Source organism: Zingiber officinale, chloroplast (assembly GCF_018446385.1).
Source record: "Zingiber officinale chloroplast, complete genome".
In the NCBI taxonomy this organism is placed as follows: domain Eukaryota; kingdom Viridiplantae; phylum Streptophyta; class Magnoliopsida; order Zingiberales; family Zingiberaceae; genus Zingiber; species Zingiber officinale.
In genome coordinates, this window is record NC_044775.1 from 1 (window position 1) to 24,603 (window position 24,603).

At 32.5% G+C, this 24,603-nt stretch overlaps 12 protein-coding genes and 5 non-coding genes; 4 read left to right on the plus strand and 13 right to left on the minus strand. All coding sequences in view use genetic code 11, as the record gives it.

Annotated features, from left to right (window-relative positions):
• Positions 1-112: 112 nt before the first annotated feature.
• Positions 113-1,174, minus strand: psbA (photosystem II protein D1). The gene has a single exon. It carries the CDS (start codon positions 1,172-1,174, stop codon positions 113-115), a length of 1,062 nt encoding a protein of 353 aa, YP_009694929.1.
• A 253-nt stretch (positions 1,175-1,427) lies between these two features.
• trnK-UUU lies at positions 1,428-4,090 on the minus strand. One transcript has 2 exons: positions 4,054-4,090; positions 1,428-1,462 (listed from the first exon to the last, which is right to left on the minus strand). It is a non-coding gene; the product is annotated as a tRNA-Lys (tRNA).
• matK (maturase K) lies at positions 1,754-3,301 on the minus strand. The gene has a single exon. It carries the CDS (start codon positions 3,299-3,301, stop codon positions 1,754-1,756), a length of 1,548 nt encoding a protein of 515 aa, YP_009694930.1.
• A 744-nt stretch (positions 4,091-4,834) lies between the features above and the next one.
• On the minus strand, positions 4,835-5,818 carry rps16 (ribosomal protein S16). One transcript has 2 exons: positions 5,779-5,818; positions 4,835-5,046 (listed from the first exon to the last, which is right to left on the minus strand). Exons 1-2 carry the CDS (start codon positions 5,816-5,818, stop codon positions 4,835-4,837), a joined length of 252 nt encoding a protein of 83 aa, YP_009694931.1.
• A 1,379-nt stretch (positions 5,819-7,197) lies between these two features.
• trnQ-UUG lies at positions 7,198-7,269 on the minus strand. The gene has a single exon. It is a non-coding gene; the product is annotated as a tRNA-Gln (tRNA).
• Positions 7,270-7,605: 336 nt separating this feature from the next.
• psbK (photosystem II protein K) lies at positions 7,606-7,791 on the plus strand. Its single transcript has one exon. It carries the CDS (start codon positions 7,606-7,608, stop codon positions 7,789-7,791), a length of 186 nt encoding a protein of 61 aa, YP_009694932.1.
• Positions 7,792-8,279: 488 nt separating this feature from the next.
• psbI (photosystem II protein I) lies at positions 8,280-8,390 on the plus strand. Its single transcript has one exon. It carries the CDS (start codon positions 8,280-8,282, stop codon positions 8,388-8,390), a length of 111 nt encoding a protein of 36 aa, YP_009694933.1.
• Positions 8,391-8,535: 145 nt separating this feature from the next.
• Positions 8,536-8,623, minus strand: trnS-GCU. Its single transcript has one exon. It is a non-coding gene; the product is annotated as a tRNA-Ser (tRNA).
• Positions 8,624-9,351: 728 nt separating this feature from the next.
• On the plus strand, positions 9,352-10,097 carry trnG-UCC. One transcript has 2 exons: positions 9,352-9,374; positions 10,057-10,097. It is a non-coding gene; the product is annotated as a tRNA-Gly (tRNA).
• A 133-nt stretch (positions 10,098-10,230) lies between these two features.
• On the plus strand, positions 10,231-10,302 carry trnR-UCU. Its single transcript has one exon. It is a non-coding gene; the product is annotated as a tRNA-Arg (tRNA).
• Positions 10,303-10,418: 116 nt separating this feature from the next.
• Positions 10,419-11,942, minus strand: atpA (ATP synthase CF1 alpha subunit). The gene has a single exon. The coding sequence runs from the start codon at positions 11,940-11,942 to the stop codon at positions 10,419-10,421; it is 1,524 nt and encodes a 507-aa protein (YP_009694934.1).
• A 59-nt stretch (positions 11,943-12,001) lies between these two features.
• Positions 12,002-13,365, minus strand: atpF (ATP synthase CF0 subunit I). One transcript has 2 exons: positions 13,222-13,365; positions 12,002-12,412 (listed from the first exon to the last, which is right to left on the minus strand). The coding sequence occupies exons 1-2, from the start codon at positions 13,363-13,365 to the stop codon at positions 12,002-12,004; spliced, it is 555 nt and encodes a 184-aa protein (YP_009694935.1).
• Positions 13,366-13,870: 505 nt separating this feature from the next.
• On the minus strand, positions 13,871-14,116 carry atpH (ATP synthase CF0 subunit III). The gene has a single exon. It carries the CDS (start codon positions 14,114-14,116, stop codon positions 13,871-13,873), a length of 246 nt encoding a protein of 81 aa, YP_009694936.1.
• A 1,390-nt stretch (positions 14,117-15,506) lies between these two features.
• atpI (ATP synthase CF0 subunit IV) lies at positions 15,507-16,250 on the minus strand. The gene has a single exon. The coding sequence runs from the start codon at positions 16,248-16,250 to the stop codon at positions 15,507-15,509; it is 744 nt and encodes a 247-aa protein (YP_009694937.1).
• A 257-nt stretch (positions 16,251-16,507) lies between these two features.
• Positions 16,508-17,218, minus strand: rps2 (ribosomal protein S2). The gene has a single exon. It carries the CDS (start codon positions 17,216-17,218, stop codon positions 16,508-16,510), a length of 711 nt encoding a protein of 236 aa, YP_009694938.1.
• A 256-nt stretch (positions 17,219-17,474) lies between these two features.
• Positions 17,475-21,608, minus strand: rpoC2 (RNA polymerase beta subunit). Its single transcript has one exon. It carries the CDS (start codon positions 21,606-21,608, stop codon positions 17,475-17,477), a length of 4,134 nt encoding a protein of 1,377 aa, YP_009694939.1.
• A 190-nt stretch (positions 21,609-21,798) lies between these two features.
• On the minus strand, positions 21,799-24,585 carry rpoC1 (RNA polymerase beta). One transcript has 2 exons: positions 24,158-24,585; positions 21,799-23,425 (listed from the first exon to the last, which is right to left on the minus strand). The coding sequence occupies exons 1-2, from the start codon at positions 24,583-24,585 to the stop codon at positions 21,799-21,801; spliced, it is 2,055 nt and encodes a 684-aa protein (YP_009694940.1).
• Between the last annotated feature and the right edge of the window lie 18 nt (positions 24,586-24,603).

The following is a 24,603-nucleotide window of genomic DNA, read 5'->3' on the forward strand; positions in this document are numbered from 1 at the left end:
CATCAAACAAAATAACAATACCCCATACCCCGCTTAAGCGAGATATGGGTTATTGTTATTTCAGGATATTGCTACATTTCTTTAACAATTCAGATACACTAAGACAAAAGTCTTATCCATTTGTAGATGAAACTTCAACAGCAGCTAGGTCTAGAGGGAAATTGTGAGCATTACGTTCATGCATTACTTCCATACCAAGGTTTGCACGGTTGATGATATCAGCCCAAGTGTTAATAACACGACCCTGACTGTCAACTACAGATTGGTTAAAATTAAAACCATTTAGGTTGAAAGCCATAGTGCTAATACCTAAAGCAGTGAACCAAATACCAATTACAGGCCAAGCAGCCAAGAAGAAATGTAAAGAACGAGAATTGTTGAAACTAGCATATTGGAAGATCAATCGCCCAAAATAACCATGAGCAGCTACGATATTATAAGTCTCTTCCTCTTGGCCGAATCTGTAACCTTCATTAGCAGATTCGTTTTCAGTGGTTTCCCTGATCAAACTAGAGGTTACCAAGGAACCATGCATAGCACTAAATAGGGAGCCGCCGAATACACCAGCTACACCTAACATGTGAAATGGGTGCATAAGAATGTTGTGTTCTGCCTGGAATACAATCATGAAGTTGAAAGTACCAGATATTCCTAAAGGCATACCATCAGAAAAACTTCCTTGACCAATAGGATAGATCAAGAAAACAGCAGCTGCTGCTGCAACAGGAGCTGAATATGCAACAGCAATCCAAGGACGCATACCCAAACGGAAACTTAGTTCCCACTCACGACCCATGTAACAAGCTACACCAAGTAAAAAATGTAGAACAATTAACTCGTAAGGACCGCCATTGTATAACCACTCATCAACGGATGCTGCTTCCCAAATTGGGTAAAAATGCAAACCTATAGCTGCGGAAGTAGGAATAATGGCACCAGAAATAATATTATTTCCATAAAGTAGAGAACCAGAAACTGGTTCACGAATACCATCAATATCTACTGGAGGGGCAGCAATGAAGGCGATAATAAATACAGAAGTTGCGGTCAATAAGGTAGGGATCATCAAAACACCGAACCATCCAATGTAAAGACGGTTTTCAGTGCTGGTTATCCAGTTGCAGAAGCGACCCCATAGGCTTGTACTTTCGCGTCTCTCTAAAATTGCAGTCATGGTAAGATCTTGGTTTATTCAATTTATTAAGGACTCCCAAGCATATGTATTAACTATTCATAATTATGAGTTAGATAATAGAAGGCTTGTTATCTAACAGTATAACACGATTTATATGTCAATGTCAACCAATATCAACCGAACAGACGTATATCCATCTTATATATCTATGACTAAAACAAAAAATATCTACGACTAAACAATTTGTAAATGAAGTGAATAAAAAAAATAAATATTTTTTGTATTTTTTCTATGGGTTGCCCGGGACTCGAACCCGGAACTAGTCGGATGGAGTAGATATTTTTCCTTTTAGTATAATAGGTAACAAATCCCTCCCCAAAACGTGCTTGCATTTTTCATTGCACACGACTTTCCCTATGTATACATATAAATAAAAAACATCCCGAGAAGAAAGTAAAGTGCAAATAAGAATTTTTACTACTCAGTTGATTCAAGCAGTACAGTACTACATGAGCATTTCAGAATGATAATTCTCTGAATATTTTTTCTCTTGATCCATAGTATAAATATAGATCATTTGTACATCTTCTATGGATCTTATATTTATATTGTATTGTATTATGTCGTGACTAATAAACAATTTACCAGGTCATTGATACGGATAATATCCAAATACCAAATACGTTCTCTATATGATCCATATAAATAAAAAGAAATTATTTTTGGAAAGATCAAAAAAATAACTTGTTCTTCTTCCGTAAAGAATTCTTCTAATAATCCCGAACTTAATCTTTGCAAAAAACTGCGTGCTGAACTTTTATGTTTACGGGCCAAAGTTCTGGCACATGAAAGTCGAAGTATATACTTCATTCGATACAAACTCTGTTTTTTTGAGGATCCACTGTGATAGTGAGAAAGCTTTCTACATATCCGACCAAATCTATTAATAATATCACAATCCGCTAAATCGGTCCAAATTGGTTTACTAATAGGATACCCAGATACGGTACAAAATTGAGCTTTAAACAATGATCGAATAAGAGGAATAATCGGGATTATAGTATCAAATTTCTTAGTAAGAGTATCCATTAGAAATGAATTCTCTAGCATTTGATTCCTTACCATCGAAGAATTAATTTGTACACTTGAAAAATAACCCAGAAAATAAAAAGAATAGTTTGATAATTTCTTTATATCAATCCTATATGGTTGAGACCAAAAATGAAAATAATATTGCCAAAAATTAACAAGGTGGTATTTCCATTTCTTCATCAAAAAATGAGTCCCTCTTGAACCCAGAATCGATTTTCCTTGATATCGAATATAATGTATGAAAGGATCCTTGAAAATCCATAGAGTCTTCTGACAAAAAATTCGGTACACTCCAAGATGTTCTATTTTTACATAAAAATGTATTCGCTCAAGAAGGACTCCAGAAGATATTAATCGTAAAAAAGAGGATTGTTTACAAGAAAACACTAATAGAAATTCGTATTCATATATATATAAATTATATAAGAACCAAAATAGTCTTTTATTTTCTTTTGAAAATACGTAAATAGATTTTTTCGGAATAATGAGACTATTCCAATTATAATATTCGTGGAGAAGGAACTGCAATAAATGTAAAGAGAGAACATCCTGGATCCAGGATTGAAGTATTTGGACCAAGATTTCCATATGGACGGGATAGGGTATTAGTATATCGGACAGATAATTTAAATGCAATAATTTATCCTCTAAAAAAGGAAATATTGAATGACTAGATTGTAAATTGTGAGATTTTGGTATTTCTTTTTCTTCAAGGGAAGATATTAACTGCAGCGAAAATGGAATTTCTACAATGACTGCAAAACCTTCAGATAGAATCTGAGAAAAAAAATTAAAATAAAAATAATTGTTATGCCCGACAAATATATTTTGGTAAATATCATTAACCGAATAAATCAAATAATTTTTTTGATACATTCGAATAATTAAACGTTTCACAAGTACTGAACTAAATTTATTGTCATAACCCAAGGAGTTTTGGGGTTCATAAAAAATTGAACTATTTAACCCATGATCATAAGCAAATACGTAAATATATTCTTGAAAGAGAAGTGGATATAGAAACTGTTGTTGCCGAGATCTATCTTCTTCTAAATATCCTTGTAATTCTTCCATTTATATTTCCACGTGAAGCAAAGGTAGAAAGAATTTCTTGAGTTATAAAATAACTGATACATAGTGCAATATGGTCAAAACAGAGTATTATGTATATTATGTATAATAAAGAAGATTATGTATATATACAATTACAATAATAATAATAAACCTGTAAAGGAAAGAGGAAATCCAATCAATAGGTTTTTTTACTCCCCTTTTTCTAGCAAAAATGGTTTATCTTCGTTATAATTACAAGAGGATAATGACCCTTTATTTTTGCAACCTGATTGCTCTTTTGATTTTGGAATTAATTATCTTTATCAGTATACTGTTTCTTTTACACATTCGTCTCTAACCCATAATAATAAATATTTAGGATTCATAAAAGAAAAAGAATCAATGGTCTCCTCACGGGAGACCCCATCCTTTCCCGTACCAGGCACTAATCCATTTTTAACGTCTAAAACTAGATCGGGTAATCATTTAATTCAAATTAAGAACATAAGCTCGTTGCTTTTTGGTTTATCAGAATTGGAATTGGAGCCATGAAGCTCTATCCATTTATTCACTAGACCAAACTATAAATTTGAATTTTTTTCAATAAAAATAAAATAATAGATTTATAGTTTTATTTTTATTATATTATGTATTACGACATGCTGCTTTTTCCATTCATTACCTTTGAGGATCAGTCGTGGTCTTATAGACTCTACCAAAAGTCTGGACGAATTTATTGCTTCATCAAAATGTGTAAAAGATCATAGTCGCACTTAAAAGCCGAGTACTCTACCGTTGAGTTAGCAACCCAACCCTTCAAAATTAAAGTCGGATATGTAGATACGATCGAAATAAAAAACCAATTGAATTAGACTGCGCGACCCCATCAAAACATTGAACTAAGAACAAATCTTTCTTGTTGATTTATTGATCAATTAGAAAAAATGTATAGATCATAGTAAAAAGCACTAAATTCCTAATAGAAATGCCAAAATTCCGACGGACCAACCATTTATTTATACATTTTTTTATTTAACCCGAGTTAAGGAAAAAAAAACATCTTCTATGACAGTAAACCCGGCAATACAAACCCGTCATTTGACTGAAGTGAATTGAAAACCAAATCCAATAATACAATATAGGATAGGGTCGGGATAAGAAGATTTCTTTATCTACGATCAATTATATTTGTTTAATATAACATTGTCAATATAAATATGACTAGAATGGTGATAAAACGAATAAAAAACTGAAGTAAATCAAATAAATATTTTTGTTGGATTGGCACAAACAAAAAAATATAAATAAATCATAAATTTTTATAAAATAAGGAAGAGATAAAGACAGACAGGTTTATTCAATCAATAAAGGATAAACAAGATTAATTCCTTGTTTGTTGCTGGATTCCTATAACAGGAAAAGGACAAATTATAGATAATAAATTGTAGGTAAATGTAAATAATTACACTATATATATTTATTCCTCCCCCCTTTTTTCTTTATTTTGGTCTTTTTTCTTTTAATTAACTTTTCATTTTAACTAATTAACTTTAACTAACTCGAAATTTTTTCTTTAAATAAATCTGCTTTCCTAAAAATGTCAGAAACAGTTCTTGTTGGTCGAGCACCTTTTTCAAGGAAATATAGAATAGCAGGAACGTTTGAATAAGTTTGATTATTTATCGGATCATAAAAACCCACTTTTCGAAGATCTCTCCCTTCTCGTCGGGATCGAACATCAATTGCAACGATTCGATAGATGGCTCATTGGGATAGATGCACATAAACAATCTCCCCCAGAAACGTATAAGAGGTTTTATCCTCATACGGCTCGAACTCGAGAAAAAAAATTTTCATTCGTACTCATAACTCAAGTTGGGTAATTCTGACATAGTCCCAGGGGAATCCTTAAACATTTATTGAGCCGTCTCTAACCTCTTTTGTTTGTCTCATCCCGAGTCAATTATTCTGATCCCTTTCTTGAGACAATTGAAAATAGTGTTTCCTTGTTCCGGAATCCTTTATCTTTCCTTTGTAAAATCATTGGATTTAGACATTACTTCGGTGATCCTTACTCCTTTTTCAAAAGGGCAGCAACATACCTTTTGTTTTTTGTTATTTTCTTCTATATAAATGGAATACCTATAGAAATAGAATACGAAGAATTGATTTCCTAGGATACACCTTTCTTTTTATAGAAAAAAACTTTTTTTTTTTAACTTGTTTCAAGTTTAAACCTTTCGATTTTTTTATATTGATATTGAGGATATATTTACAAAGTTGGTCGAACTTATTGATTGATTAGCACTAACCCTAGATTCTTCCCCTTGATAAATAAATCAATCTTTTCTACTCGAGCTCCATCACGTACTATCAATCTAAGACAAATTAGATTCCTAATGGAACAGAACAAATTATGTCGAGACAAGAGCATCTTCATTTTTATGGAAAATGGTGGATGTAAAAATCCACAGCCGATCATGTCCTTCAAGTCGCACGTTGCTTTCTACCACATCGTTTCAAACGAAGTTTTACCATAACATTCCTCTAATATAAAAAAAATAAAATTCAATTGAATTTCAAACCACGATGAAATATATTTAACCTTAACTATATTTCATTTAATATGTGTAATCATGAATAGTCATTGGCTCAACAAGCAGTATATAATAGTCCATACTTTCTACCTATGGATAGTTTCTAGCTATGGATAGAAAAGTATTCTATATACTTTTTGCAAATCTGGGATAAGGGTAAAGTTCAGTAAGGATCAAATTTATTTACCTCGATATTCTATCATATGAATAAAACATATTTATAAAAAAAAACGTTTGCTAAAGACTCATTTACATCTCCAACAGATTGTTCAGGATAGTCAATCACGAAGGATACATATTTATATAATATAACAAACAAAAAAACTATAAAACTAAAATTTCTTCATTTTAATTTAATATGTTTAGTTTAAAAAACTGGAGCAAAATCCATTATTAATCAAATAAACTCGTCCAACGACCCCAAAACAAAAGAAAAGGTCGTAAATTTCTAGAAACTATTGATTTATCATACTTTTTCAAGTACCAACCAAGAGTTCATAAAAAAAATGTTAAATATTATTAATATTAAATAAAAAAAATATTATTAAACATATTGTAATTATTTACAATTATATAAATTATATATTATATAATTACAATTATATTATATATATGAGTATAGGACTTTACCTTGTTTATTTTATATGATCATATGGATTTTTTTTTTATTTTTTTACTTCAGGTTCGAGAATTTTTCCATCAATTTCATAAAAAAGTTCAAGTACAAGTATATGAAATATACTAATTTCCCCCAATCCTTACTTTACATTACATGGATTTACAAACATATATTTCCAAAAATTTTTATTTGAGGAATCTAAGATATAAGATAGAAAGAAATGGAATTCCGACAATTCTCCTATTTTGTTACCATACCACAACTTTAGAGGTTTTCTAAGACTGATGATGAAACTGATGAAATTAGTAACAAAAACTCGCTACTTTTTAGTATCATCTCCACATAGAAAAATTGGGATATCGATTTTTTACTTTAGGCGTTGTATGGAAGGGAAGAGGGATGCCTTTGTTTCACGCTGCAATTCAGAATGCATTATGTGATAATTCACATTTTATGAATATGTTATATTCAATTTAGTTAAATGGGTAACTAACTTAAAATTGAATATAACATAGTCTTCAAAATGAATATAACATAGTACGAGCATATTCTGAATGTGAATGATAAACCAAAAAATAATTTTAATTAAAAATGAAAAAAAAAAATACATTCTAAGAATTCAGAACAACTTTTTGTTCTCTTAAAGATTTTTTTATGTGGGATACAGTGTGATCCTATCTTCTGTTTCTGATAGATAGGATCTGGGACGGAAGGATTCGAACCTCCGAATAACGGGACCAAAACCCGCTGCCTTACCGCTTGGCCACGCCCCATTTTTATCCTTTGGCACTAATAAAGACTACTAGTCTTATTAGTTATTGGTCAACCCCCCCCAAAAAAAATACCTAAAAAAGTACATTACATAATACGTAATACATAAATAAATACATATGAAAAATAAATATATATGAAATACATATGTAGCATATTTTTGTTGCTAGGATTTAAGACATATAAATTATATATAATGTAAAAAATTCATTGATCATTACGTAGAATTCAATTAAGATAATGTATGAAAGTAGAATTCCTTTCTTTTTCATTTTTCCCTTATAAAAATAATTCAATCAAAATAAAATTATCTAATACACAAGAACGAAATGTTTGTTATGCTTAATATCTTTAGCTTAATCTGTATCTGTCTTAATTCTGTCCTTTATTCGAACAGTTTTTTCTTTGCCAAATTGCCTGAAGCTTATGCGGTTTTCAATCCAATCGTAGATGTTATGCCTGTTATACCTCTTTTCTTTTTTCTATTAGCCTTTGTTTGGCAAGCTGCTGTAAGTTTTCGATAAAATTTTTAATACTTTGCCAAATAGACTCATTTTGCCAAATCCAAATCGATTCATAATTTATTCGATAATAAAATTCGAAAAAATGAATAAGATCGACTAAGTATTACATTATTATTATAAACCCTCGATTCAAAAATTTCAATTATTGTATATTAATTAAATAACCGCAAAGATGAATTTGGATCAGCTTATTTACTCGTTCTCACCTTTCAGTGAGCAAAGAGTTTACTGGGTCTAGGTCCCCTACAATACCTAATTGTCGATATGACAAGAAGTTTTTTGTAAGTTGTAAGTAAGAAAGAAAAATCTTATTACATACAATACAAAGAAATTTGTAAAAATGACTTTCTTTTCCAAAATTGAATTTTTTTGCAGGGGATCGTGTAAAATTAAACAAACAAATTAAACAAAATAGTAGATGTGTTGAAAAGAAAAAATAGGTAATCTATTCCCTTTTTCGAAAATAAGATTATTTTGGAGGTTGTGTAATGCTTAGTCTTAAACTCTTTGTTTACACAGTAGTGATATTCTTTGTTTCTCTCTTCATCTTCGGATTCTTATCTAATGATCCAGGACGTAATCCTGGACGTGAGGAATAATTTTTTTTTTCTAAACTTTTCTTACTAAACTTTTCTTATTATTTTATCTATTCTATAAATTTACCTATGATAAATTCAAGGAATTTCAATTCCTTTTGAAAGTTCGAAATTGAAAGTATCAAGCGGGTCGAGTAATCAGAGCGAGCGGAGAAAGAGGGATTCGAACCCTCGGTACGAATAATTCGTACAACGGATTAGCAATCCGACGCTTTAGTCCACTCAGCCATCTCTCCAAACTCCAAATGGAAAAGAAAATCGAAATAATTTAAATTAAAGAAATTACGGAAAATTCAATATTTTCTTTATTTTATTTTCATATTTCATATCATATATTATGAATTAATATATATTACTAATTAATATATATTACTATTACATATATATTACTATTACATATATAGTATATATTTATAATATATAAATATATATGTATATATTATAAATAAATTATTATTTTATAATTAAATAAAATGCAATTATAAAATTTTATATTAGGAATTTCCTATTTTTCATTAATATAAAATAAGTAAGTTCAGAGTAAATAAAGAACGAATTTGATTAGGAATTACATTTAGATAATGATTCGAAACAAGTATCTACAATACAATAGAAAGAATACCTTACTTCTTTGATTTTGTACGAAAGATTTATTCCCCCGGCCCAGGCCGGGTCTTAGTTAAGTACCGGCCAGGCCAGTACCTCTTTTTGTCTAGCTTCAATGACCCTTTCAATCCGAAAATACTAGCAATCCAACAAAACAAGGATATATATAGTCTTATTGAAATTTATGTATGTTATTTAAAAAATTCGAAAATTTGAAAAGCTTTGGGCCCTTTACCCTTTTAAGTCCCCGGCTAACAGGACTAAATATGCGTCAACACCATAATTTGGATCCTATCTTGATTGCGTCTCACTCCTTTGTTCGACAAATAGTCCATTTATATACAATAATGTATATGTAGCGGGTATAGTTTAGTGGTAAAAGTGTGATTCGTTCTATTAAAAACTTAAATAGTTAAGGGAAGGGGTATCTCCGTTTTTTTTCATACTCCGATCAAAAACTTTATTTCTTAAAAAGGTTTAATCCTTTACCTCTCAATAGCATATTTGAGGAAGAACATACATTCTCACGATTTGTATCCAAAGTCCTATTAAAAATAAAAATGGATTATGTAGTCGTGAAACATAATTTTTTTGAACTGGATCCAGTCTTCCAATTGAATAAGTATGACTAAGGATCCATGGATGAAGATACAAAAATTTAGTTCCAATCGTAACTAGATCTTCTATTTTGGTGTTGTAAAAGGGAAATTGAAGCCAAACAAGCTGGAAGAGAGTGGTTTTGGTTTACTAGAACCATCCGCATCGCATATTGTTTCAGCTCGGTGGAAACGAAATTCTTTTCCTCAGGATCCTGCCAGTAGAAATAGAGAACGAAGTAACTAGACTAGACGGATTTCATATAATCCCTCTCCTCTAGAGGGATCATCTAGTAAGCAAATAGTTTTGGATACATTCAAACAGAAAGGCTGACATAGATGTTATGGATGTAATTCTTTCTCTATGAATACATCAATCTTCCATAAAGGAGCCGAATGAAATAAAAATTTCATGTTCAGTTTTGAATTAGAGACGTTAAAAATGATCAACCAACGTCGACTATAACCCCTAGCCTTCCAAGCTAACGATGCGGGTTCGATTCCCGCTACCCGCTACATATTATGTATTATAAATACATGCACCATCAATTTAGATATACATCCTTTTTTCTATAAAGGATTTTCCCGGTAATATCTTTTATATGAACTAAGAATACAAAAGAAGAAAATAGGAATGAAAAGCGTCCATTGTCTAATGGATAGGACAGAGGTCTTCTAAACCTTTAGTATAGGTTCAAATCCTATTGGACGCAATTTATTTACATCCATTTTAAAAATGGCTATACCAAGAAACCTTTTTTGAATCATTCGAATTAGAACTATTTCTCAACGATTATTCTTGTACTAAGAATAGAAAAAAGTGAGAAATTTATGTTTGTTCTTGAAGTAAAAACAGTTCGATCTGTTGCTGAATAACTTCCTTCAAAAGTGATTCCGCTTCCTCGGTGAATGTCTTGGTAGAAGATATAATTTCTTTAAATTGAGGTTTATTCTTTTTTAAGTAGTTGCGTAACTGACCGAGAAATTTCTTTACCTGTCCAAGTTCTATCGAATCTAGATATCCATTCGCTCCGGTATAAATAGTAGCTATCTGTTCTTCCACCGCGAGAGGGTCTGATTGGGATTGTTTAAGCAACTCGCGTAATCGTTGACCTCTTGCCAATTGATTCTGAGTAGTTTTATCGAGATCAGAAGCAAATTGTGCAAAGGCTTCTAACTCCACAAATTGCGCTAGTTCCAATTTTAATTTGCCGGCTACTTGTTTCATGGCTTTAATTTGAGCTGCGGATCCTACTCTGGAAACAGAAATACCGACATTAATAGCAGGTCGGATTCCGGCATTGAATAGATCGGCGGATAAGAATATTTGTCCATCTGTAATGGAAATTACATTAGTAGGAATATAAGCTGAAACGTCTCCAGATTGAGTCTCAACTATCGGTAAAGCAGTCATACTTCCTTCACCTAGACTAGAACTTGATTTAGCGGCTCTTTCCAAAAGTCGTGAATGCAAATAAAAAACATCTCCTGGATAAGCTTCACGACCGGGAGGTCTTCTTAATAGAAGAGACATTTGGCGATAAGCTTGTGCCTGTTTGGAGAGATCATCATAAATTATTAAAGTATGTCGTTCACGATACATAAAATATTCAGCCAGAGCCGCTCCCGTATAAGGAGCGAGGTACTGTAATGTAGCAGGTGAATCCGCCGTTTCGGCTACCACAATAGTGTATTCCATCGCCCCTCTTTCCTGGAAAGTAGTCACTACCTGAGCCACAGAAGATGCTTTTTGACCAATAGCTACATAAACACATATTACATTTTGGCCTTTTTGATTGAGAATTGTATCTGTGGCTACTGCTGTTTTGCCGGTCTGTCTGTCCCCAATAATTAATTCTCGCTGACCGCGTCCTATAGGGATCATAGAATCAATAGCAATAAGCCCCGTTTGAAGAGGCTCATATACAGAACGTCTCGAAATAATACCTGGGGCAGGAGATTCAATTAACCGAGATTCAGAAGCTGAAATTTCACCTCTCCCATCAATAGGTTTAGCCAGAGCATTTATAACACGACCCAAGTAACCCTCACTCACGGGTATCTGAGCAATTCGTCCTGTTGCTTTTACGGAACTTCCCTCTTGTATCATCAAACCATCACCCATTAATACAACGCCAACATTATTTGATTCCAAATTCAGAGCAATGCCTATTGTACCCTCTTCAAACTCTACTAATTCACCTGCCATTACTTCATCAAGACCATGAATACGAGCAATTCCGTCGCCTACTTGAAGTACGGTACCGGTATTCACAATCTTTACTTCTCTAGTATATTGTTCAATACGTTCACGGATAATATTACTAATTTCGTCGGCTCGAAGGGTTACCATTAGCGTTTCTTTATTCTTTTTAGGAAGGAAAAAAATAATGCCTAAATTAGAAACTAAGGCTAATCCGTTATTTTTTGCATGGCTCCGAGAATGCGAATATTAGCACGGATCATACGGAAATGTAACTCACTATTCAAGCAACTATTCAAAGTTCCTAGAGCTCCCTGTAAGGCTTGTTGGAAAACTCGTTGTCGGACCTGATTAATCGCTTTTTCTTGTTCAAAATGAAGCGTTTCATTTTTGTAATTTTCTAATTGTTCCAAACTATCACTAGTGGCATTAATCAAATTTACTTTTTCTCGTTCTATTTCAGAGTATCCATTCATTCGATACTCATCTGCTTCTATTTCCACTTTACGTAAGCAAGTCCGGGCTCTTTCGAGCTGCTCAACGGCCCCTTTACGTAATTCTTCCGAATTTCGAATAGTACTTAAAATCCTCTGTTTTCGATTATCTAATAAATCATTTAATGAAAGTAGATTATCTTACCATTAATTTCACAACTTCCATGATCTCTTCCCGAACCAAACATGAATCTTTCGATTCATTTGGCTCTCACGCTCAATTATTTATTTATGGTATGAGTATTCCCATAGCTTTTTTAATGTAATGAGCCTACCTTCTCTTTTCTGTTTGTAGTTAAACATATCAAAACTTATAAAATAAAAAACCAGAATATTAGGAAGACTCTTCCGACTAGACCAGATCAAAATCTAAAATTGTCAGCAAAGTTGTTTTTTTATTTGTACTTTTTTTTTTCATTTTTTTGAATGAAAAAAGGAAATATGATAATAAAAATTAAAATAATAATAATTATATTATATTTTTGTTTCTTCAAGTCCAAAAATTCCTCTTTTTTATACATAGGTCGTCGATTCGGCATTAGATAAAAAAGGAACTTTGTTTCCTTTTTTTATCTCGTAAATAGTTTCAATTTATTTATTGATATGAGTGTTATATATCAAAATCAAATAAATTACCAATTTTTTTGAACTATTTGGTTACTAACGTAGTGGTAGAAAGAATACCATGTTTTGTCCGGACTTTAAACAATTTAGCTTTAACCATGTTAAAGGTCTCGCATTATTGGTTGATAGAGAATCAAAGTGGATTTACCAATAAATCACGAAATGCTATGGTTCTTGCATATAATTTCTTAATTTATTCAGAAGAAATTCGTCGAGATTGTGCACTTTTTTACTATTTCCCCTATCCCTTATAAATACCATAAGTGCAGATGGATGGATCCATCCTATTCTGGAAATAAACAACTCGCACACACTCCCTTTCCAAAATAAATCAATACACCAAGCACTACACTTAGATTTATTGGATTTGTTGCTAAAATATCGGTATTAAACCCGAAACTTCCGGCGTATGGCCAGTGGCCCAAGTAAACGAAAGAATCAATTACATTTTTCATATATTCTCCTCTCTTTTCTTTTGGATAGGACTAACAAAGAACAGAGTTCTCTTTGTATCACTCCGATCGCCCTTTTTTTGATCGATTTCTTTTTTTTTTTTATTTCCACTTTATTTATTTAATGAGAATAAAAGAAATCTAGTAATTTCATTTGTTTTGTTTAAATTTTTTTACATTTTTAAAAGTTTTCTAATAAGATACTTTACTTAGACTTTAGACTTAGGTTTTAGATCTGATATCAATTGAAAAATATTTCATTTGTTGAAACACTTCCAAACAATGAAAATAAAAAAGTTTTCTATTGTACTAAGCTAAAGACAGAAAGGAAGAAAGCAAGTGAATGCGGTAATTCCTCATCTTCAAATCAACCCTTCCTAGGTATTGTCTCAATAAATAAGTAATTTTTTAGTAACGTGTTAATATAATTCTAAGAAGCAAAGGAAAATTCCAAGTTAAGAGTTAATAAGAAAAAAGTCTCTTAGAGACTTTTTTTATATTTTGAGGATTAAACAAAAGGATTCGCAAATAAAAGTGCTAATGCCACAACCAGTCCGTAAATTGTTAAAGCTTCCATAAAAGCTAGACTAAGCAATAAAGTACCTCGTATTTTACCCTCTGCTTCCGGTTGTCTCGCAATACCTTCTACAGCTTGGCCTGCAGCAGTACCTTGACCAACTCCAGGTCCAATAGAAGCAAGCCCCACGGCCAATCCAGCAGCAATAACGGAAGCGGCAGAAATCAGTGGATTCATGGTAAGTTCCTCACACAAAACAAAAAAGAAAAAATGGTTAATGATACAATCAACCAATCAATTATTACTTTTAATTAAGATCCACAAGTTGAAATAATAATATTAATTTTTAAATTAAAAAACGGAATCATCAGAACTATCTCGTTTTTAGTTTTTAACTATCATAGAGTTTTTGTAAATCCATATGCATACAGTTGTAACTATTGTATTTCTTTGTTTCGAACCATTCTTTCATTTAATTCTTCGTTCTTTACTACACTACACTATTGTTAAGTTTATTTATTTTTTCATTCAAAAAAAATTGCTAGAAGAGAAGGACTGATATTGAAATCTATCTAAATACAGTGTGAACTGCAATCAATATCAATCAAATTATCAAATTAATTTAATACCAAATTAATTCAATATAAATATAAATTAATATAAATAAAAATTAATATATTAAAATAAAATATATATATATATTAATATGTAATAGTAATAAAAAAGTTAATATGTAATACATATTATGTAATAAAAAAGTACCAATAGATATTAATTATTAATATCTTAACTTAAATTAAAAATTTATTTATTAATTATTTATTTATAATATTAATTATTTATTTATAATTATAATAAATTATATTATTTGTAATTTGTATTGTATATTATACATATTATCAAATAATAAATAAAATAATAACAAAAATTTTGAATATTTTAATATAAAAATATAAGAATTAAGGAATTAAGAATATATATATATAAATAAATATATAAATAAGAAATATATAATGAATTGAATCTAATTTCAATTTGAATTAAACCGGATAATAGATATATATATATATATATTTATTTTATGTTGTATATTGTTCATATATAACATAACAAATATGAATAATGAGGATCCAGATTATGATTATAGGATTGGTTGTAATTAGGAAAAATATAAATTATAGCCTTACAATACTATAATAAAAATAAAAAAATAAATATAATAATAAATATTATATAGTTATGTAATATAGCGATATTATGGATAGACTTATCTCATATAACTAAAAAATATTTAATGTGATTCTAATATCACATATCCATTCTTTTCTTCCATAATGTAAACCATCCTAATTTTTTTAATTGATTCTGGAATAGAATAATTCCTAGAAAAATAGACGGGGGTTTAGAGCCTATAGACATTATTACATATATTATACTCTAACTATAACCTCCCCAGCCCTTATTTTTTTTAGAATTCTGTTGGAATATTGTCTATCTTTTCTCCTACAATTCTAGATGATGGAATCATACACTATTATCTTACCCATCCAATTGGATTATCATGAATCATGTGGGATAAGCTTGCTTAATAATAGAATTAAAAAAAAAAGACTATTTGAAAAGCTAGTTAATGATGACCTTCCATGGATTCACCTATATAAGCCGCGGCTAAGGTTGCAAAAATAAGAGCTTGAATACCACTTGTAAATAATCCAAGAAACATGACAGGTATAGGAACTACTGAAGGGACTAAAGAAACAAGAACAACAACTACTAATTCATCGGCTAATATATTTCCGAAAAGTCGAAAACTAAGAGATAAAGGTTTTGTGAAATCTTCTAGGATGTTAATTGGTAAAAGGATGGGGGTTGGTTGAATGTATTTCCCAAAATAACCCAATCCTTTTTTGCTAAGACCCGCATAAAAATATGCGACGGACGTGAGTAAAGCTAAAGCAACAGTAGTATTTATATCATTCGTGGGTGCAGCTAATTCTCCATGAGGTAACTGTATAATTTTCCAAGGTAAAAGAGCACCTGACCAGTTAGAAACAAAAATAAAGAGGAACATAGTTCCAATAAAGGGAACCCAAGGGCCATATTCTTCTCCAATCTGGGTTTTGCTTAAGTCTCGAATAAATTCAAGGATATATTCAAAGAAATTCTGACCGTTGGTCGGAATGGTTTGTGGATTCCGAACAGCTATAATGACTGAACCTAATAAGATAGCAATTACTACCCAAGAAGTGATAAGTACTTGGGCATGGATTTGTAAACCTCCTATTTGCCAATATAAATGTTGGCCTACCTCTACACCCGATATATCGTATAACCCTTTGAGTGTTTTAATGGAACATGGTATAACATTCATATTGTCCTCTAGCAGAAATTGAACTTCAAAAAATAAATTATTTTGATTCAACCATCTCTATCTCTTTTTCAACTCACCAATATGAATCAAAAATCGTATTCATTAATTGTATATTTAAGATATCAAGAATTTACATAGGATACCAAGAAATCACGTAATATAATAACATATTATCAATATGCCCGCACTTACCTTTTTGCTTTTTTTATTTAATTCAAGAATAGTAACCGAATCCAAAAATCCCCCCTTAATCATAATCAAGGATTTCTTATATAGCTAGAGCGGCCCTCACAAATTGCGGATACTAATTTGTTAAGAACCAATCGGATTGAAGCTATAGCATCATCGTTGGATGGAATCGAAATATCTGCGAGATCCGGGTCACAATTTGTATCGATTAAACAAATCGTCGGAATACCCAAAATTACACACTCTCGAAGAGCCGTATATTCTTCTTGCTGATCAACGATGATCACAATATCAGGCAACCTCGTCATATATTTGATACCGCCGAGATATGTTTGCAAGGTAAATAATTTTCTCTTCAATATTGCCGCATCTCTTTTGGGAAGACGGTTGAGTTTACCCATCTTTTGTTCTGCTCTTAAATCCCTGATCTTTTGAAGTCTCGTTTCCGTAGTAGACCAATTTGTTAACATACCACCAAGCCATTTTTTATTAACATAATGACACCGGGCTCTTATTGCAGCCGATGCTACTGAATCTGCTGCTTTATTTTTGGTACCAACAATTAAGAAGGTTCTTCCCTTACTTGCCGCATCAAAAACTAAATCAGAGGCTTCTGATAAAAAACGAGCAGTTCCAGTGAGATTTGTAATATGAATACCTTTACGCTTTGCAGAGATGTAAGGGGCCATTCTAGGATTCCATTTCTTAGTACCATGACCAAAATGAACTCCGGCCTCCATCATCTCTTCTAAATTAATGTTCCAATATCTTCTTGTCATTTTTCTCACACTTCCTTTTTGTTTTTTTTTTAACTTTAACAAAGAGACGAGGTACTTTGAAATAAGTAATTGTTCCGATGGAACCTTCTGCCGGGAATTGACCTTTAATACACAGTACAAACCATTAATGTCTTTTAATTACTTATTTTTTTATCAATATTCAAACAAGAACAAGATAGTTAAGTTAAAAGAAAAGCCAGACCAGATAATTAAAAAACAGATAATTAAAAGATAGTTAAAGTAAAAGAATCCGCTCTTAGGAATCATGAAATCGCGTAAATGATTGTTCTAATGTCTCATGGAAATTGTTTGGTACATAAGAACAAAATAATTCTCTATGGTGTAACAAAAGATCTTTTATTTCCAAGTCAAATAGATTCTTTCTTTTGATTTCCAAATAAAAGTTTTTGTCCTTACTTGAATGGTGCACTAATTTTTTGAATCCTGTACCAACAGGTATAATTCCACCTAGAACAACATTCTCTTTCAGGCCTTTCAACCAATCAATACGACCTCGTAGAGCAGCTTTTGCTAAAACTCGAGCGGTTTCTTGAAAACTTGCTTCGGATATGAAACTTTGAGTATTCAAAGATGTCCTTGTTATTCCCAATAGGATTGCGCGATAAGAGATCGCTTCGTCCAAAGCGCGCCCCACTCGTTCCGCTCGCAACAATCCAATTAATTCCCCAGGTGAAAAAACATTAGACATTCCATCTTCTGAAACCAACACCTTTGATGTTACTTGACGTACAATAATCTCTATATGTCTATTATGGATCTGTACCCCCTGAGATCGATAAACCCTTTGGATTTTATTAACCAAAGAGATACGACTTTGAGCTATGGTTAGCTCGGCTTGAATCAAGAATCCCCAGGGGATTCCAAAAATTTTTGGTATACCTTTGTTCCAACCTTCAACTCTCCTTTCAAGGTTCATTGATATTGAATCAATTGAACGTACTTCTAAGATTTGTTCCACTTTTGGAAGACCTTGTGTTATGTCACCAGATCTTGATTTTTCATATATAAATGTAACTAATGTATCTCCTTCGTAAAATATTTTACCATAATGGCCATGAATAGTTGCTCCTGGAGTGGCTAAATAGGGCTTAGCGGATCTTATAATTAAAGCGTCAACATCAACAATTATAATTTGCCCAGATTTTTTTATGTGCGATTTGTATTTAAATAGACATATATTTTCACAAAAAAATTGTCCAAGGCTAATTATTGTAGATGTCTCTTCCCAATAATCGTGATGGAGAAAATGCCAATTCAAATGGAATGGATTCAAAATGATGTTACTGCATGGATCGGGATTATAAATCCTCCTATTTTCATCTATTAAACAGTATTTAAGTACTTCAAGTACTTGGAAAGTCTGTTGAAAATTACCAAGTAGCAAATATTTCTTTAACAAAATCTGATTATAAGTTATTAAATGGTAAAATGAATATAAATTTACCATTTTAGGGACAATAGTCCCCAAAGGACACAACAAATCCTTAATTGGGATTATGGGATCCGATTCTTTTATCATGTTATATTTCGAACCATTGAATGGACCAATTCGAGAACAATTGGATGATGACAAAATTATCAAAGATTGGCATTCCTTATTTCGATTCAACAATGTACCAATAGTACCTTGATGTTGTGTAAGTAATTGAATACTAACCTTGCAGTAAAAAGGATTTATATTTGTACGATCTAATCCATTATCGGAAATCAATCCTGAACTTGCCCTATCATATCTTTTTCCGATATACGAAATGCTGGACTTTACTAACTCAATTCTCATGAAATTTCGAATCAGATCATTTCCCTTTACCTCAATAAAGGAAGCACGAATCTCTTTCGGAGAACCATTTTGTTCTGGATCCCAATTCAATATTAAACAAGTGCGAACTAATTGAATACTTGTGTGAAAAATTCCTCGAATTGACTTGCCATTTCCATAAAGGATATAATTGACAACTCTAAGTTGGACATTATCCTTTTCCCGCAAGAGATCTTGAGGAAAAAGTGTTGCTAAATTTATGCCATCAGTTATTTCATATGTGACTACGGGTCGAACCAAAACAAAATACTTTTTCTTTGTGGGTGTGATCCGTTGGACATAGATCCAATTTTTCAATTTTTTTGATTCCTTAGAATTTTTTTTTGTTTTCGGTGGTATAAAAATGCCACTATGCCTAGATATCTTATCCGCCTCTCCAGGAAAATAAATATCTCCGGAAAATATTTTTAGTTCAATATTTTTTTTTTTTCTCTCCAGGCGGACTAATCCGCCTACTCGACTTCTTGTATTTAAAGCGAGTTGTGTATCTACTCCAATGATACTATTGTTCTGGACCATTATCAATGAAGATCCAGGTAAAATATGCACTTCCTCGAGAATAAAAAAAAAACGATCTACTTTCATTTGGTATTTCGGAATAAATTCTTTTGATCCTCTATACTCAATCAAATCCTCTTTTTTGATAATTGAATTGACCTCTACGGTCCCATATTTAGTAATTCCCGAATTATTTCTTCTGTATCGTGGATCATCAAAAAAAGCAAGAATACTATTTCTACGTAAAATACCCTGTTTTGGTATTTCAATTGAAATATCAAAACAAGGTATTAGTTCATTCTCTCGTTTTTGATGATATTGTAATGGGATGATGAATCTATTTCTTCGTTTTTTCGCCAAGAAATAAGAATTCCCTTGGATAATAGAAGGATATATAATATTCCAATGACCATTATATATGGTTTGATCAGGTCTTATTGAATAGTCAAGAATTTTCTTATCTTTTTTATCAGAAGTATCTAACAATTTATATCTTACTCGACCGTTAGTCATTGATAGATCAGAAATATATCTTTCTTCGACAGAAAAAGCATGAGGATTCATTTGATCTTGATCCTTGTGGAGCGAAAAAGACACTATACTAGATCTGCACGAACCTCCTGCTAATATCCATAAATGACTTGTTTTTAATAATAGATGAACATTACCATATGTATATTCAGGTGCATGGTGTACATCAGTACTCCAGTGCATTTCTCCCTCTGATTCAGAATAAATATGTTTTCGTACCTTCTCTTTAAAATAAAAAGTGGACGTTCCAGCACGAATTTCAGCAATTACTTGTTCTGATTCTACATATTGATTATTTTGAACTAAAATCAAACTCTTTAGTGGAATATTTACATTATGTAGAATATCCCGACTCTCAATAGTTACATACAAGTCCATAGAACATAGAAAAGCGGGATGCCCATGACGGGTACGTGTGGGATGAACCAAATTCTCATTCAATTTTATTTTTCCATTAGAAGGAGCTCGTACATACTCGGCAGTACCACCTGTGAATACTCCACCAGTATGAAAAGTTCTTAATGTTAGTTGAGTCCCTGGTTCCCCAATTGATTGACCTGCAATAATACCTACAGCTTCTCCCAATTCGACCAGGTCACCATGAGTAGGACTCCGACCATAACATAATTGGCAGATCCAAGATGTATTCCTGCAAGTAAAGGGGGTTCTAATATATATTGGTTGTGCTCGAAAGGTTATGAATCGATTTATAAGTCCAATCCCAATATCTTGATTTCGAGTGGCAAGACATCGCAAACCAATATATATATCGTCTGCTAATACACGACCAATTAGTGTTTGGACAAAAATTTTTTCTGTCATACCATTTTGAGGGCTCACGGAAATACCTCGGATAGTACCACAATCTGTTCTACGTATAATAATGTGTTGAACTACTTCAACAAGTCTACGTGTGAGGTATCCAGCATCTGATGTTCGTACAGCAGTATCTACAACTCCTTTGCGAGCTCCATAGCAGGAAATTATATATTCTGTCAAAGAAAGTCCTTCACGTAAATTGCTTTGAATGGGTAAATCAATCATTTGTCCTTGGGGATCCGACATTAATCCTCTCATACCCACTAATTGATGTATCTGAGATGCATTTCCTCTAGCTCCCGAAAAGGACATTATATGTACTGGATTAGAAGGATCAGTCATACGAAAATTAGGATTCATTTCTTGTCTCAAATATTCACTTGTAGCATACCATATCTCAATGGATTGACGTAATTTTTCTACCGCGTGTACATTCCCATAATGATGGTGTTTCTCTAAAATAAAACTTTGTTGTTCGGCGTCTTGGACTAACCATCCCTTCGAAGGGATTGTTAAAAGATCATCAATTCCTAATGAAATAGATGTAGCAGTGGCTTGCTGGAAACCCAAAGTTTTTATTTGATCCAAGATATGTGATGTATATGCCATTCCGAAATGATCGATTAACCTGCTAATAAGTCGTTTCATAGCAGTTCCATTTATCACTTTATTGTGAAAGACCGGATCAGCCCGTTCTGCCATAAGTACCTCTTCTCTTATATTTCTTCTGCTAAGTAGGATTCGACAATGGACCCAAGTCAATGATTCGAAAACTTCCTTTCCTCAATCTTGATTCACACAGAAATTCAGAAATTAGAATACCAGTGAAATTTGGGAGACCTGAATTACCCTAGGCACTAGGCACAAACATCGCCTAATCTAAGAAATTAGATTAGATAGCGTATGAGTAGGCTCGACAAAAACCCTGTATGGCTTCTTCTAATTCTCTATAAAAAGAAATATGACCAAGAGTAGTTCGAATGTATATAGAACGGATTTCTTTTGTTATACTTCCTACTATTAGATAGTGCCCATAAATCTCATGATAAGTACCTAAAGATTCATATTGAACTTCGATGGGAACTTCTCTTGAACCAATGACACGTTGATCTCGTCTCCATCGGAGCCACAAAGGACTATTTAAACTGATTCTTTTCTGTCGATAAGCTCCAAGTGCATCATAGGAACTAGAAAAATAGGGTTCTTTTTCCCTCATATACCTATAGTTATTATTATGATTATTAACTATTTTTTTTTGGTAGTTTCCACTATTATATGGATTATACCTATTTGCACAAATACCTCGACGATTTCCGATTGTTAATAAATAGAGTCCAATAAGCATGTCTTGAGTTGGTACAGAAATAGGATCCCCAATAGCTGGAGACAAGAGATTCATATGAGAAAACATAAGTAAACGAGCCTCCGCTTGAGCTTCCAAAGATAAAGGTACATGAACAGCCATTTGATCCCCATCAAAGTCTGCATTGAAACCCTTACAAACTAATGGGTGTAAACAAATAGCGCTCCCTTCCACTAAAATAGGTTGGAATGCTTGTATGCCTAATCTGTGCAGGGTGGGTGCTCTATTCAATAATACAGGATGCCCCTGCATAACTTCTTGAAGTATTTCCCATACAATGGGTTCTTTTTCCCGAATTTTACTTTTAGCAATTCCTATGTTAGAAGCAACATGTTGTCTGATTAGACCACGAATTACAAATGTTTGTAAAAGCTCTATTGCTATTTCTCGAGGTAATCCACACTGATGTAATGAAAGCGAAGGACCCACGACAATAACGGAACGTCCCGAATAATCGACACGTTTACCAAGCAGAGTTTCACGAAATCTTCCTTCTTTACCTTCAATTATATCTGAAAATGACTTGTAAACTTTATTGTGACCATCCCTCATTGGTTGTCCACGGATCCCATTATCAAGAAGTGTATCCACGGCCTCTTGTACCAATTTTTCCTGACACATTACTAATTCCCCCGGCGTAGATCTACTTGTTGCTAATAAATCGGTAAGAGTATTATTCCGATAAATAACTCGTCTGTAGAGTTCATTAATATCCGAACTCATTAGTTTACCCCCATCTATCTGAATGATTGGTCTCAATTCGGGAGGAAGAACTGGTAATAAGCACAAAACCATCCATTCTGGTTCTACATTTGTTCGAATAAAATGTTTAGCTAATTTCATGCGTCTAACCAAAAAATCTTTTCTTCTTCTAATTTTTCTATCTTCCCATTCATTTCCAGTGGAACCCTCCTCCCCTAACTCCTTCCATTCTACCAATGAATTACTTCTAATAATTCTCAAATCTGAATCGGCTAATTGTTCTCTGATAGCACCTGCTCCTGTAGAGATTTCTCGATTTCGAAATGTCTCGAAGACTTGGGTAGTAAAAAAAAGTGGTATGCTGTATTTCCGGGATTGGATTTCATATTCGAATAAACCTCGTAATCGTAAGAAAGTAGGTTTTTTAGCTATGGGCCTAGCAAAAGAAAAATCGAGATAGGTTCCTGTAGGGTTGGATTCCCCCCTTTAAAATCGGACGTGAAGGTTTCCTTTCATCCGGCTCAAGTAGTTACCTCAAAAAAGGGAATTGTTTCTTATTTTAATAGTTTGTTTGAAAAACCCTACAAACAAGGAACTACTCCTTACTCAAGTTCCCACTAAGGACCAACGATTCATTCTTCTTTTTGTTACTTTCATTTTAAGAATTACTTATGATAAAATTGGATAAAATGAAAATATGAGATTTTTGAGTAGTCTACTTCTCGTTAAATGATGAATCTCCTTAAAAGAATACTTTGGGACTCGTAAAGGATTTACTTGTCTATATATTGTTCTATTCGATCTTTTAGGCCCCTATTTACCTCGATGGTTATGTTAGCCTTAAAGCATATATGCGATAAATAGACTTCTGTAACCATGCTATATTTGCTTGCTTAAATGCAATCTCGCTATGCTATAAATAAATGAAATAACTGATTCCACAAAAAAGTCTTTTTTTTCACGAGGTATAGGTAGAATTATAAATTCTTATTTATACGAAATCGACCATGGATTAATTCCCCTTTCATTTGGAAGTATTGTATACACCTATAATTCTGAGTTTCATGTTACTTCTACTTCTCAAAAAATACATGTCAGAGCCGGGGGCATCCCAATCGGATTGAGCGGGATGACAGTTTCTCAGTCCGAATCTGTAAAACGCAAATTTTGATCAAATCACACATCACAGTATACCAAGCCTTCTAATTCCTTAAGGGGTTTATCTAAAAGATTCGCAATATAACTAGGAAGACGTTTTAAATACCACACATGAGTCACTGGACATGCAAGTTTTATGTATCCCATTTGATATCTTCGTATCCGAGAATCAACAAATTCCACCCCACATTGTTCACAAAATTTCGGGTCTTCTTTTTCAGCTCCAATCACTCGATAATTTCCACAAGCACAAATTCCACTTTTTATGGGTCCAGAGATTCTTTCACAAAACAATCCATCTTTTTCCGGTTTATTGGTCTTATAATGAAACGTATAGGGCTTTGTCACCTTTCCAACTATCTCTCCATTAGGTAAGATTTTATTGGCCCAAGCCTTTATTTGTTGAGGAGAAACTAGGCCAATTCGAAGTTGTTGATGTTTATACCGGTCAATCATAGAATAGAAATTCTGATT